This window comes from Sesamum indicum, linkage group LG5 (genome assembly GCF_026168435.1).
Source record: "Sesamum indicum cultivar Baizhima isolate 11 linkage group LG5, ASM2616843v1, whole genome shotgun sequence".
Taxonomy (NCBI): Eukaryota; Viridiplantae; Streptophyta; class Magnoliopsida; order Lamiales; family Pedaliaceae; genus Sesamum; species Sesamum indicum.
The window spans coordinates 18061936-18075443 of record NC_142661.1 but is presented as its reverse complement, the minus strand read 5'-3'; the positions used below and the strand labels follow the sequence as shown (position 1 = coordinate 18075443).

At 29.8% G+C, this 13508-nt stretch overlaps 2 protein-coding genes across 3 annotated transcripts; one reads left to right on the top strand and one right to left on the bottom strand.

Moving 5' to 3' along the window:
• Positions 1-2868: 2868 nt before the first annotated feature.
• Positions 2869-5138, top strand: LOC105161667 (large ribosomal subunit protein uL30y). Of its 2 annotated transcripts, none has more exons than XM_011079439.3 (7): positions 2869-3024; positions 3695-3881; positions 3965-4062; positions 4147-4204; positions 4388-4467; positions 4544-4646; positions 4734-5138. In XM_011079439.3, exons 2-7 carry the CDS (start codon positions 3699-3701, stop codon positions 4947-4949), a joined length of 738 nt encoding a protein of 245 aa, XP_011077741.1. In that variant the 5' UTR covers positions 2869-3024; positions 3695-3698; the 3' UTR covers positions 4950-5138. The 2 variants fall into 2 exon arrangements, with proteins under 2 accessions (XP_011077741.1, XP_011077742.1); XM_011079440.3 differs by having other exon boundaries at positions 2961-3010.
• Positions 5139-11028: 5890 nt separating this feature from the next.
• Positions 11029-11429, bottom strand: LOC148788201 (uncharacterized). Its single transcript, XM_088880810.1, has one exon. It carries the CDS (start codon positions 11322-11324, stop codon positions 11139-11141), a length of 186 nt encoding a protein of 61 aa, XP_088736936.1. The 5' UTR covers positions 11325-11429; the 3' UTR covers positions 11029-11138.
• Positions 11430-13508: the final 2079 nt, after the last annotated feature.

The window sequence follows — 13508 nt, the reverse complement described above, 5'->3', positions numbered from 1 at the left end:
ATTCCTCGTTATTTAAATTAGAGAATATTGATAATTCTCAAAAAACGATGAGGTATTTATAATTATATCAAATCTTGAAGGAGCTCGTTGTAATTTATCCATAAAATTAAAAAATAGCTAAGAATTTTTTGATATTAAATATTAGATTTAATGATGAATGAAAAACAAAATAGATCCACAATAAACTTAGAAAAAGAAACTTGTGAAAGCGTTAGTACTGTATTGGATGCTAGTGAATTGCAGTAAAACGTATTTATTATTAATGAAGCATAATAATGAATGCATTTATAGAGCTAAATTGCATCCACTTGGTTCAAATGGCATCATCTCTAGTTGGGTACTGCACAATCAAATAATCGACGATCCTTGTTCTACGGCCTCCTGATATAGTCGGATCATTGGAGCGGGTAGCACAAATTAATCGAGTCGACTCGACGTCGAGGCACTGATCCTATAACATGATTGGTATTTTCTTTAAATAAAAGGGTATTTATGTTCTTTTTATGAAAAATTATTATTATATCCTTATCACAAATAATTCTCATTTTTGCTTAAAAAGATTACATAAAATGAAAAACACATACATTTCCCGTTCATGCATAAACAAACAAGTATTTGTTTAATTAAATCTAATTTTAAGAAACATCAGTAAAATTTTTGAGGCTGGGTATAACCACATAAACACTTTTGCCTCGTTTACCTATTAAATGAATTGTAGGATTATCCCTTATTAAATAAATGATAAAAGGCCTATATAATTAGTTTGGTGTTTACTTATATGTATTATGGAAACACAATAAATTCTATCAAGTATTTACGTTGATGGATCCACATACTTTTGGTAGGAAAATTGCCTTTAATCCCTTGTTTACAAAATTTAATAGATAACAAAATATTATTATTATTATTATTTTTATTCTTTTACTGTTATTATTATTCAATCAAATTTTGAAGGGTTTAATGGCCATTCACATTTGATGCAATCTTGAGACTAGTTATTCAAGTGTAACAGTAATTAATATAAAATTTTAGTTTAATACCGAATTCCATACAACAAATTAAATACTTTATTAGCTTATACTAATTTTTTCATACAAAATTATTATATCAAAGTAAACGAGACGTTTATGTACATGTAAAATAACAAATACAACTTAAATTTATAATTTGTAATTACAGTACTACTGGTATCCACCAATAGAACTTTTCACAAATACTGCCCGAATTTTATTACACAGTACTCGTACAAAATTACCCTTATCCTAATATCAATCATGTAATAATTTTTCGTGTGCTACATTGTCTACTTTTGATTCGCTACGAGAGATATACCACTCTCTCAAAGCTACGTGTAGCCTAATGCTGATATGCATGTGAACAAGAATACAACAGGTTTCCCTCATTTCAAGCCACGTCTGCGTATATATATGCACATCTACGATAAGCTACAACTTCCCCAAAACAAAGGGTTTGAAGCAAAATGGAAGCCAACAAAGAGAGAAAAGAGCAGACGGAAAAGCAGCGGTGTGAGAAAGATCCAATGGCTAAAGCAAGAGAGGTCGTTCGAGAAGCTGTGATGGGTAAGAGTTGTGATTATGGAGAAGCAGATAATGGGCAGAATCGGGCTTCTGCTAATGCCCAGCAGCCGGAAGACGTTTTAGCTTATTCAAGAACTGTACTCCACACTGATTCTTCGCTTGAGTGATCAGACTTGCCAAATTTTAGGTTTTTATCGGATTAAATAATGAGTTTAGTACTGCACTTGCACTTGGGTCGAATGTTGTTGTCACTAATTATATGGATTTTCTTTGATGTGTTTTACTGTTTTAGTTTAACGTTGTCTGCAGGGTTTTTGATGTTTACCTCTGAGAATTTGTTGTGCTTTCCGGTAGTTGTTTTTGCTTCTTGTTAACTCACTAGTGCGTATTTATCGGGAAATTCTTTAAATTGGAATTTGGTCTGATTTGATTAAATTATTAATCATATATGACAGGTGCAATATATTTATGTTATTTATTGACATAAGGCGTGTTTGCAATAAGTTGTATTGATAATTGTCAATTTAATTATAGTGAAAATTGTGAGATTTGAAAATAAAATAGTGAAAGTTAGAAGTTTGAGTTTGGCGGAAAATTGTTAATTTTATTGATAAACTAAGTACAAAAAGTTGATGGGGAGATAACATTTTTTTTTATTTAAATGGATTTAATTTGAATATTTTAAAATGTTAACCTGTAACTTTTATTATCAAGTATATATATATATATATATATATATATAAAGCTTGTACTAAGTATTTAAAACGAATTTATACTATTGAACAATTTTTAAGTAATAAATTTTGGATCACGATGAATTACGTGAGAATTAGTTCTAATTTTTAATTTTTGCACATTTTACATGGGTGCAGTTGTTATAACAGACACTCAGCTCCACAAATCGAGCTAAGCAAAATTCTACAGTTTAGGGTGGGGTCAAGTGAGACTCATATTTAACGGAATTTTAGATTTAACTTGATGTTTTATTTATAATTTCAAAAAAAGATGAAAATATTGCAAGAAAAAGTTCCATGGAGAAGCCATGTGAAAGTTGCATGCACTTTGGAAAAAATAAAATATGACGATCACTAATTTTTGGTTGGGATGGGTATGTTTGCAACTTTTTAACATAATGAGATTAAATTTAAAATTTTATAAAATATAGGATCAAATTTGAAATGGCTATAAATTATTGGACTAATTTTATAATTTTGCAATCGAACTACAACGATTGATGGTTAGATTGCAATTTGCAAAAATATTGAGAAATGGAATAACCGAGAATTTCATGGACACAATGATATTAGGGGTCCGAAATTGGGCCGAAAGGATGGGCCCAAGTGTCAGACTGTACACATAACGCTTAAGCCCAATTGGAATAAGATCAGACCTCTTACTTCTGGCTATATATCTAAAATCTAGGGTTTATTTGACTTCAGTTTTCCGAGCCACTCACCAGAAACCCTAGCGAGGTAGTAACGATCAGGTAATTTGCTGGTTTTAGATTTATTTTTTGTGTTCTATTTCGTGAATGACTGAAGATTGCTCAATTTTATTATTTGCATTATGGATGGATGCTTAATAGAATCGAGAACGGGCACCTTTCTAGTGATTGCACAAGTAGAAAACAGAGAATGTGGATATGATGATCTTGTGTTCATGTCTCCTCTTTTTTTTTTTTTTTTTTTTTTTTTTTTCTGTTCTGTTATGTATTGTTGGTTATTTTGCGGTAGGAAGGTATGGCCTTTGTTTAGGCGTATATGCATTGAGGTGTTTACTTCAGGATTATGTTCGATTAGTCATTCGGAGATGGTGTAGTTATTGAGTCATTAGATGTTTATCACCCAAGTTTCCTTTTTTTTTTTTGGAAATTTTCTTGGATGCTCTTCATATGTTCCTCCCCAAGTCCTATAAGAGATTCTCTGCATTGGAGGGTAGTTTTCTCCCTCCCCGCATTGACGAAAAAACATCTACTTGGACATATAGATCAGCTGCATTTTGCTTGAGCAGTTTCTCCTGTTCAGAACTAAAAAAAGATTTGTTGAGTGTTTGCTATGTTTGATGTGCTTCTGACTGCAAATACTTTAGCCCAGCTTTTGATATATTGAATGCTGATAATACTTTTGGGTTTTGTTTTCCAAAATTGGTTGTTATAGAGAAATGGGTGAGGAGGTTAAGGGCAGTGTGATAGTTCCAGAGTCGGTTTTAAAGAAGCAGAAGAGGGCTGACGAATGGGCCCTTGTGAAGTCTAAAGAGGTGGAAGTTGCAAAGAAGAAGAAAGTTGAGACCCGAAAGTTGATATGTCAAAAAGCAAGACAGTATGCAAAGGAGTATGAGGAACAGGTATTACTTGAATATTATCTGTTTAAAATTGATTTCTGACATCATCTTCTTCTGAGAGGCCTTTTGTTTATTTTGCTGTTTAGGAGAAGGAGTTGATCCGTTTGAAGCGTGAAGCTAGATTGAAGGGTGGCTTTTATGTTAATCCAGAAGCAAAACTTTTGTTCATTATCAGAATCCGTGGGTAAGGGATTTTGTTGTTGATGGAATTTATGTAGTTCAACGCATGTCAATGGTTCCCAATCATGTTACTGGTTTAATCTTTCAGAATTAATGCCATGCATCCGAGGACCAAGAAAATTCTGCAGCTTCTGAGATTGCGGCAGGTACTTGAATTTTGTATCTGTATTTGAAGAGTGTTTCTCAGATTTGTTGTCTTAAGAGCTGTAGAGTTGCAAAGTGTACATTGCCTTATTGTTATCACTCATTTTTCTCTCCGAAGATTATATCTTTAATGTTTCTACCTCTTCTATGTTCTGATTAGAGGTTTTCATTTGCGACTCTTGTAGATCTTTAACGGGGTCTTTTTGAAAGTTAACAAAGCTACAATGAACATGCTTCACAGAGTTGAGCCTTATGTTACATATGGGTAAGCCTCCACTTACACACCAAACACACCTCCCTGCAATAGCCACAACTTCTCACATGCCTTTTCATTTGTTCAGGTACCCCAACCTTAAAAGTGTGAGAGAGTTGATTTACAAGCGTGGTTATGGGAAAGTAGACAAGCAGAGAATTGCTTTGACTGACAATTCCATCATCGAGCAGGTGATTTATGAACTATTTGTAAGACGATTATCAGTGTCCTATTCTCATCTTCTATTTAAGTGATTGGTTATTGCTGTAATATGACAGGTGTTAGGTAAGCATGGAATAATTTGCATGGAAGATCTAATTCACGAGATCATGACCGTGGGGCCCCATTTCAAGGAAGCGAACAACTTCTTATGGCCATTCCAACTGAAAGCACCTTTGGGTGGATTGAAGAAGAAGAGGAATCATTACGTCGAAGGTGGTGATGCTGGTAACCGTGAGGATTACATCAATGAGCTCATTAGGAGGATGAACTAAGCTTCACACCAGTTTTGTTTTGCTTAAAGTGAGTTACTGTTGAATTTTTCAGACGACTTGGAGAATTAGAACTCAGTTCTATGGTTGGTTTTGTAGTGTTATTTCTTTCTCGATTCATGGGTTGTACACCTTGGACACTGATCCTATTCTGCAACAATGTTGAAAATATTCAGAGCGTTTTTAGTCTTAGTTCCATCCTTTGCATGAGCCATCATTTGGCTTCTTTTATTGACTCCTTTTTGCCTTCTGGTGTGAGATTTGCCTCTTCTAGAGTCCAGTGTCACACAGTAATAGCCGTGTGTGTGGAGAATTATAATTAATTAATTAATCATAATTATCATAGGGCAACAATCAACTATTTAATATTGGGTGCTGGGTAATTGGAATTTGTATTTTTGGTGGGAAATTTAAAATTAATGTTGGATTCTTGGGGTCAAAATTTTGCCGGGTAATATAAATTGATGGTATCTTCCTGCATTGTCGCTCCACAAATGAAGTGTAGGATGTCCTCAAGGAACAATTCAATGATTGATTTGTATGTGTTCTATGTCGGATGTATGTGTGTTCGGTGTGTGAATAAAAGAAAGTATCTTAGGACAGGCTACCCTTGACTTCCTTATGGATGTGTGTTTATATATGTTGGATGTACGAGTGTAAAAGGAAAAAAAAAAAAACACTGTAGACAGGCTCCCCTTGCAGCATGATAAGTGAGATTTATATCCCCTCTCTTGGCATTGATTTTTCTTCCCCCCCCCCCCCCTCTCCTTTCTTATGTTGACAGAAAGTTTATCTACCATTTGGGTATATTTTTTTTATTAATAAAGATAAAAAAATTAAAATGATCCATCTTGATACACTGAGGAGTACCATAATTCAATCAATGTATTAATATTCCTAATAGTGATAACTAAATTACAATAGCAAATATAAACACGTTTAATGAGATTTGAACTTGTTTATGAAATCTCTTTAGTCTTAACCACTCAACTAAGACATCATTGGTCATTTGGGCACATTCAAACATCAAAAGTTAGTAAATACATTGATTGTTCCTAATTTTAAATGAAAGACTATATTCGTGTACAATTAAAAACACTTTGTCTCCTTCGACTGTTCTTGAGCTAGCATTCACTCTTCTAAACTAATAAGTGTAACACTTATCCCTCTTAAATTGATTTGTCGGACAAAATTGTCCTCATGCCATGCATGAATAATTATACAATTCCCAATATATAAAAATATTTTGCATATTAAATTATTATCAAATTATTTTCTAATTAAAATAAATATATTTAATTAAGATATAGAAAGATATTCAGTAAATGAAGAATTTAAATTAGAACTAAAGAAGTAAGTTAATATAATAAATATACAACAAGTATAATATGCCTAACGCCTCTATACTTTTAAGAAGAAATTGACAATATGTTTAGCCAAAAGTTGAAAGCTTTCAGGAGAAAAATGAACAAATATATTTTGTTATATTTAAAAAATAGATATATAATTACTCATTTTTAATAAACATTTACACTCTTAATATCTTAATTTTACTACCAAATTATAAAAAAACATTTTACGTGAAAGTGTTTTTTTTTTTTTTTTTGTATATTTATTGTACTCATTCTTAGCTTTTAGTCTATAAAATTTAAACTACTTAACTTACTAATTATATTTTGCTTTATAGGAGTTAAAATGTATCTATTTTAATTAGAAAATTTTAATTCAATTTAAGATGCAAAAAATGTGACACTACAAATATATATATATACCATATATAAGGGCAAATTTCTAAATATTTAATTATAGGGAATAAGTGTTAGACTTATTAGTTTAGTGGGTAAATCCTATCTCAAGAATTTCACTCTAAATTATTATAAAAGTTGAAATACATCTATATTTGTAGGGCTCGATTTTGAATCTGAAAATACTTGCAACAAAAATTAAAATTCATCATGCTAAAAAATACAATTTCAGACAAATTTAACTCGCGTGGATTTTTTATTACACTTGATACAGCTTCTTCACCTTAATAGATGTCATAATCTTGGTATTATTATGTCATAATAACAGCCAAAATCAGTTATAGCATTAATCTCATCGAGATCTTGTAAACATGATTCAAAATGATTAAAAACAGCCAAAAATATTGATTATATCACAATCAGCATTTACAAAAGAATCCAAAAAATCGGATTCAAATGGTCAACTACTCAATTAACTTAAATCAAATTTCCAACAAAATCCATAAAACTCATATCCTTATATAATTACATTCTATTATGTTGGCAGCTACCTTAAAATCCTCATTCTACACACAAAACCAAAGATCTCAGTGTCGAAAATACAGCATCAGATGCTTAATCTCAATTTACTGAATTAACAAAACAGAATCAACTCATACAACAACATGAAACCTCATCACTCTCTATAGTCTATAAATACGCAACACCATTACTGAGTTTCAACGCAAAAATTTGACAGACGTGGTTAATTAGTCTAACATATAAGATATGGCCACCATCAAGACTCTCTCACTTCTCCTAATTATCGTCGTCTCCGCCCTCTTCTTAGGTTAGCTCTCGTTTTATATGTACATTTTGATTAGACATGCATTCCATATCGATTGCAGATGAGTAACACCATGATGACTTATAAACCCTAAAGCCTCCTAAACAAGAAGCCTTCTTAGTACAAAATCCAGTCGAATAAAAAAAGATTATTCAACTATATAAAGGAATATTGATTAAATTGTAATAATAAAATCGATCATAATTAAATTAAAAAAAAACCCTAATATGTTTGTATGTGTGCGTGTGATTTATTTTGGTTTACTTGAATTTTAATATATTAAATTTGATTGCATGATTAAATAATATTAATAATTGAATTTCAGGTGGAAAGAATGTGGCAGGGCAAGGAAAATGCTGTAAAGAATGGCCAAGTCTTGGAAACTGCAAGGCAGGAGTGGATGATAATCCTGACAACGATGGAAAATGTTGGGTTTTCTGTGTCAGTGATTGCACCAGAGGAGGTGTTTGCAAATTTAGAGGTGGCAAAAATGTTTGCCATTGCTACTGCTAATTAATTATTATCCCATTCTCTACATTTTTCAGAATTAGTTCTGCCCACATATACTTCAAACAAACATTATTAATGATGTTCGTTTGAAGTGATTTTATTATTACATGCATGTAAGAGATCATGGCCGTGGTTGAAATGATAATAAAGAGAAATGTTCATTTGCTTTATTATATAACAAAGTTTTTGTGTTCAATAAAGATTAAAAGTCGATCACACAGTAAAAGACGGCATAGGTGTTGGATCTTATAAAAAAATTATTAAAAATATTTATTTTAATAATTTCTCTTTTTTTTTTTTTTTTAATTTGCAGTTCGGTCCCCCTCTCATAAATTTAGAAAAATATAATCGTATTCATTGGAAAATTTTATCATTGGACAATTATTTAGATAATAACTTTATATATGACTATAAAAATAATTGTTTTGAATTTAATAAACTTCTCGAGTTTTTTTTTTTAAAAAAGCACTTAATAAATAAGTTGGAGAAAATAGTTCAAATAATAAAATATGGGCAAAAATATTTAAAAAGATTCTTCGAAAATTAGAAAATAAATAAAAATTAAATATGTCAATTAAAATATTGAAGAATGGAGTGTAAATTAACCGTCTTACAATAGAGTGCCTACTCGAATTATATGGTATGAATTTTACTTTAAAAAATAATTGTATGCAAGGGCCTAATCGATCCAAGATAACACAAATTTTTAATTTTAAATTAATAATATTTTAGCTTTTGAATGTTTTTGCTTGACAAAAACATAATTTCAAAAGCTTCTTTGTTTAAGAACTTTTGTATTAATTTTAATTTTTGTTTCAATTTATTTATTCCAAGTGTTTTTTATTTAAAAAGTGCAAAAAGTTCTTACATTTACAGAAATTATGTTTGTCTATATATATATATATATCATTGATCCAATTATTATTTATCTATAAACACTTCTGATAAAACATGGTTATATTTTTTAAAATACATGTATGAGGGACCAAATTGCAATTAACAATAAAAAGTGAGGGACTAAACTATTTTTTTACAAAAAAAAATAAAAGTTTTATAAGATAAATATGACAGAAAAATCACCGATCGAAAGAACTAATTTGAAGTGAACTAAAAAGACAATGACTATGTTAAAATTAAACTCAAATGTTAGGAAATAAAATGAATTTTACTATTAAAAAAATGGGTTCGGTATACTTAAACTTTTTCTGAAAATACAAAATTATTGTTTCAAAAAAAAATTTAAAATTACCTTACACTCTTTTAGAAGATTCACTGTTTACATATCCTTTTGTTATGATTCGGACAAAAAATAATGACATTATCAAAAACTTAAATAAATTTCTAATGTTACTCTTCATTTAACATTTTCATGTAATAATTTTGCATTTATAAGGGAAAATATAATTATTTAACCTTACTCCATATATATATATATATTACATCATCTCTTTATAAGTACAAAATATACTTGAAAATATTAAACGAGGAGCAAAATTAAAAATTTATATAAATTCTTTTTTGTTAACGTCAATATTTTTCATCCAAACCCTAAAGGAAGATGGTCAAGTGTAAATGAAATTTTTTTAAAAAAGATGTAAATATAGTTTTAAAATTTACATTTAAAAAAAATATAATTTTACATTTTCAACGAAAATGTAAATATAAAAAAATAAAAATAAAAATAAACTGGATGCAGTACAATCACAACCATCCAGTGTACTGGTTGTGAACCTCTGATCATGTATGGGACCCTTGAGGATGTGAACTCTGATGAAAGTTCAACTTTAAACAAACTCAAGATAGGATATAAAGTTGTCACCTAACCAAAGGGCTATGAATAAGGGAAGGGCCAATGGTACTTTTTTGTTTCTAGTGCCCCAACAAAATTCTACTCAAATCAAGTAATTAAATTTAAATTAATTATATGATAAATATAATATATATTATAATTAATATATAATTTTATAAAATAATAAATTACATGATAAATATATCATTTTACTAATTATATTATTAATTAAATTTAATTAATCTGATTTAGATAAAATTTTTACTTTTAATTAGGTATATAGTATAGAAAATTTCCGTATACTCAAATATGTGTGTAAAAAAATTATATATAATATTTAAAACAAAAATAAATATAAAAGAAAAAAATATAGAGAAAGAAACGAATTTATATTGGGAAGAGAAAAAACATAAATTATAAAGTGATACTTATTGTACCACTTTTATAATAATCTCCAACTATTTAAATAATTTATTTAATCTAATTTAATTATTGGAGGGTTTTCGTTGAACTTTCTGGTGAGTACCCTAACTCAATCTCTGTTGTAGTATATATATATATAGGGAGAGAGAGGATATCGATGAATTTAAATACTATTTTTTGATTGAATTTTCTTTTTAATTTGTTTGAATGTACTTAATATAAGTAAATCAGGAATAAATAATAGAAATTTAGTCTAGCAATTATGTATATTAAGACATTGGTCCTTAATTATTTTATTTTTCCAGCTCTTTTACACACTTACAAATAAATTTAATATATTGATGCATTCTAAATCAATAGGAGCTTAATTAATTAAAGACAACAGAACTCTTAATTCTTGACATATAATACTAGCAGTGAATTTTTCTAAAAATTTAGGACTCGGGTTGTTATTATTATTATTATAATGACAAAATTATACTTTTAAGATTGACGATTTCAATATTTTTAGTTCTCAAACTATACAATTTTGAAAATGATAAAAAAAATTGAGACATTTAATCCTATATTTTACGTGATTTTCAAATTGATTCAAAAATTTAGAAAACTCGATACATTTGGTTCCATAAATTCCATAGGCAGAGGAGTAATAATGTGTCAAATTTTCTCAATTTTGGGACTATTTTGAAAATTTCATAAAGTAGAGGACTAAATTTGTCGAACGCCTATTGCGTCGGACTAAAAAAGTATAATTTCGGCTATTCTTTCAATAAATTTTTGTGGCAGTCATTGATATTTTAAGAGGAGGTAAAATGCAATTAATTTCTAGAGCTGAATCTGATATACATAGTCAATGAGGTGAGCAAATTTGAGAAACAGAAAATGAAGCAAGAAAATGTCTAGGAATACAAGACGAGGCGCCTGGAGCAGTTGGTGCAGATATATTTCCTCTTGAGTACAAAGGCGAGTGGGAGGAAGCAGAGGCTCCACCGCCGCTCCACGTCCACCGCCGCCACCTTTCCGCCGCAAGAGGGGCAGGCCCCCGTCGCTTCTTGTCGCCCCACCTCTCTCTCCTTACTTTTCATCACAAATCTTCATTCTCTCTCTCTTTGTGTTCGTTTTTTGGGGTCAGGTCACTGCTCTTTTATATAGGTAAGATATTTGATGGGAATACCAATCGGAGTACGTTGGTTTTTAAAGCATGTGAACGTGTAAGAAATGCCTTAATTTTTGAAGTATATATGTAGTTATTATATTTTGGATTGTTCCACTTTAATGATGTCTTGTTTTCCTGCAGGAATGTCCTTTCCTCACTCTGCCAACAATACTAGGGGCGGCATGCCCGTGCTGGACCCTCTAAATTCCATCTATATTTATCATAATTTTATGTGTAAATTACAATAAAAACTCCATCCCACAAATATTTGTAAAATATTGTAAATTTATTATTTTAATCATAATAACATATTAATGTTCGGACTGTTTCGAGTCTAGTTATTCGTATCTCGGAAAGTCCGTGTTTGTATTTAATGTAATAACACAGTTATTAACACGTGTATTTCTAATGTACAACTGACTTATTACAAAGTCTAAACTAAAATTTCTACTTAGCAAATTGTTCTTCTATAACCAATCTCAAGTTTCATGTCAAAGGCAACGTGTTCCTTTTACAAAAGTTTGCTGACATATTGCTCCATTTATTCACTGTAGTTCCACACTAAGTGTAAGGGCAACCCAATTTTTGTTAATTGGATATTTGGCCAGACACAAATCAATTATACGAAAAATATAATATATTTATTGTAATATATAATTTGAAAAAATAATTAATCATATGATAAGTATATCTCACTTTTTATGTGATTGATTTGATTTGATCAAACTTCATCTGGTAAAAAAAATTTCAATATTATATTGGTCGGTCACCAACATTCCTTAGTACATCTGTACTATTAATTAAGTAGGAAGAGCTTATAGTAACGGTAGATAATAGACAAAACCTGTGTGTACTAAAATATCCTTTAACTATACTTATTTTACTAACATCTCTTAAAGTTAATTTATTACCAGTAATTCTTCTATCCACGATTCTGATTAACGATCCATTTTATGTTCATTATTTTTTATTTAATTAAATATAATAAGAATAAAATTATGCACACACACAAGGTGTAATTTATTTACTTACACGGATAAGATATTGATGGGACATGGGCCCACAAAATTGGGCCTATGAGATCAATGATTCACACACTTTTTCCCTTTTTGGGAAAATTTCTCATAATTTTCGAAATTTCAAATTTTGGGATGAATATAATTTTTGATATATTAATTTGTAGATGCATAGGTCCATTAGGGCCCTAGACATATATAAAACGACACGGCTTGTGATATTGCAAGAGCAGGATATGTTGGTATGGTACACGTTAAAACAAAACAGCTACCTTCCTTTTTTAGTACTTGAGATATACATATTTTTGAGTGAAATGGAACTAAGTTCAAGCATCCAAAAAGTAATATAATTATGCAGTTTTGAACACAACACACTTTCGATTTTGTGTCCGACACTCTAAAGTAACGTGTTCATAGTCAAATAAATTCCGATAAGAGATCTTGCCTCCGAATCTGAGTGAATTCGTGTGTTGAACAAAAAACTAACTTTACGAATTTCAACATGGTTGAGAGTTGTATTTTGAATAGTTTTTCATAGTCAGTGAAATATTTTTGGAATGATTATATTTACATTCCTTGATTTATAATTTATTTATATAAATTATTATTTTTTTAGCATAATTATAGAAACCACCACTAATAGTAGAAAAATAAAGATAATTTGTATAATGTGTCGATATTTTTTGAGGTGTATGTATGTGTAATTTTTTAAAAAATATAGGTAGTTTGTATAAATAATGCTGGCATTTCTGATGGGTGTATGTATAATTTTTCATTTATAAATAGACTACATATTAGGAATGCACAAATAATTATCCCGTTACATTAAAAAATATATGTAATTAGAAAATTAATAGAATATCATGCAGAATTTTATAAAATATTCTAAATTAGTTCCGCCAAACACCCTCATAGCCCGACATAATTGTCCTTGTGAAACACCCGAAACCATAATTTAAAAATCAGACACTTCTAGACTTGCCACGAATTTTATTAAAAAAAAAAATACATTTGAAAATCAGAATATTGTGTTAGTTGTGAATGGTCAGTATCAACATAAATAATGGTGAAGCGAAAAAAATAAAAATGATGAGTAG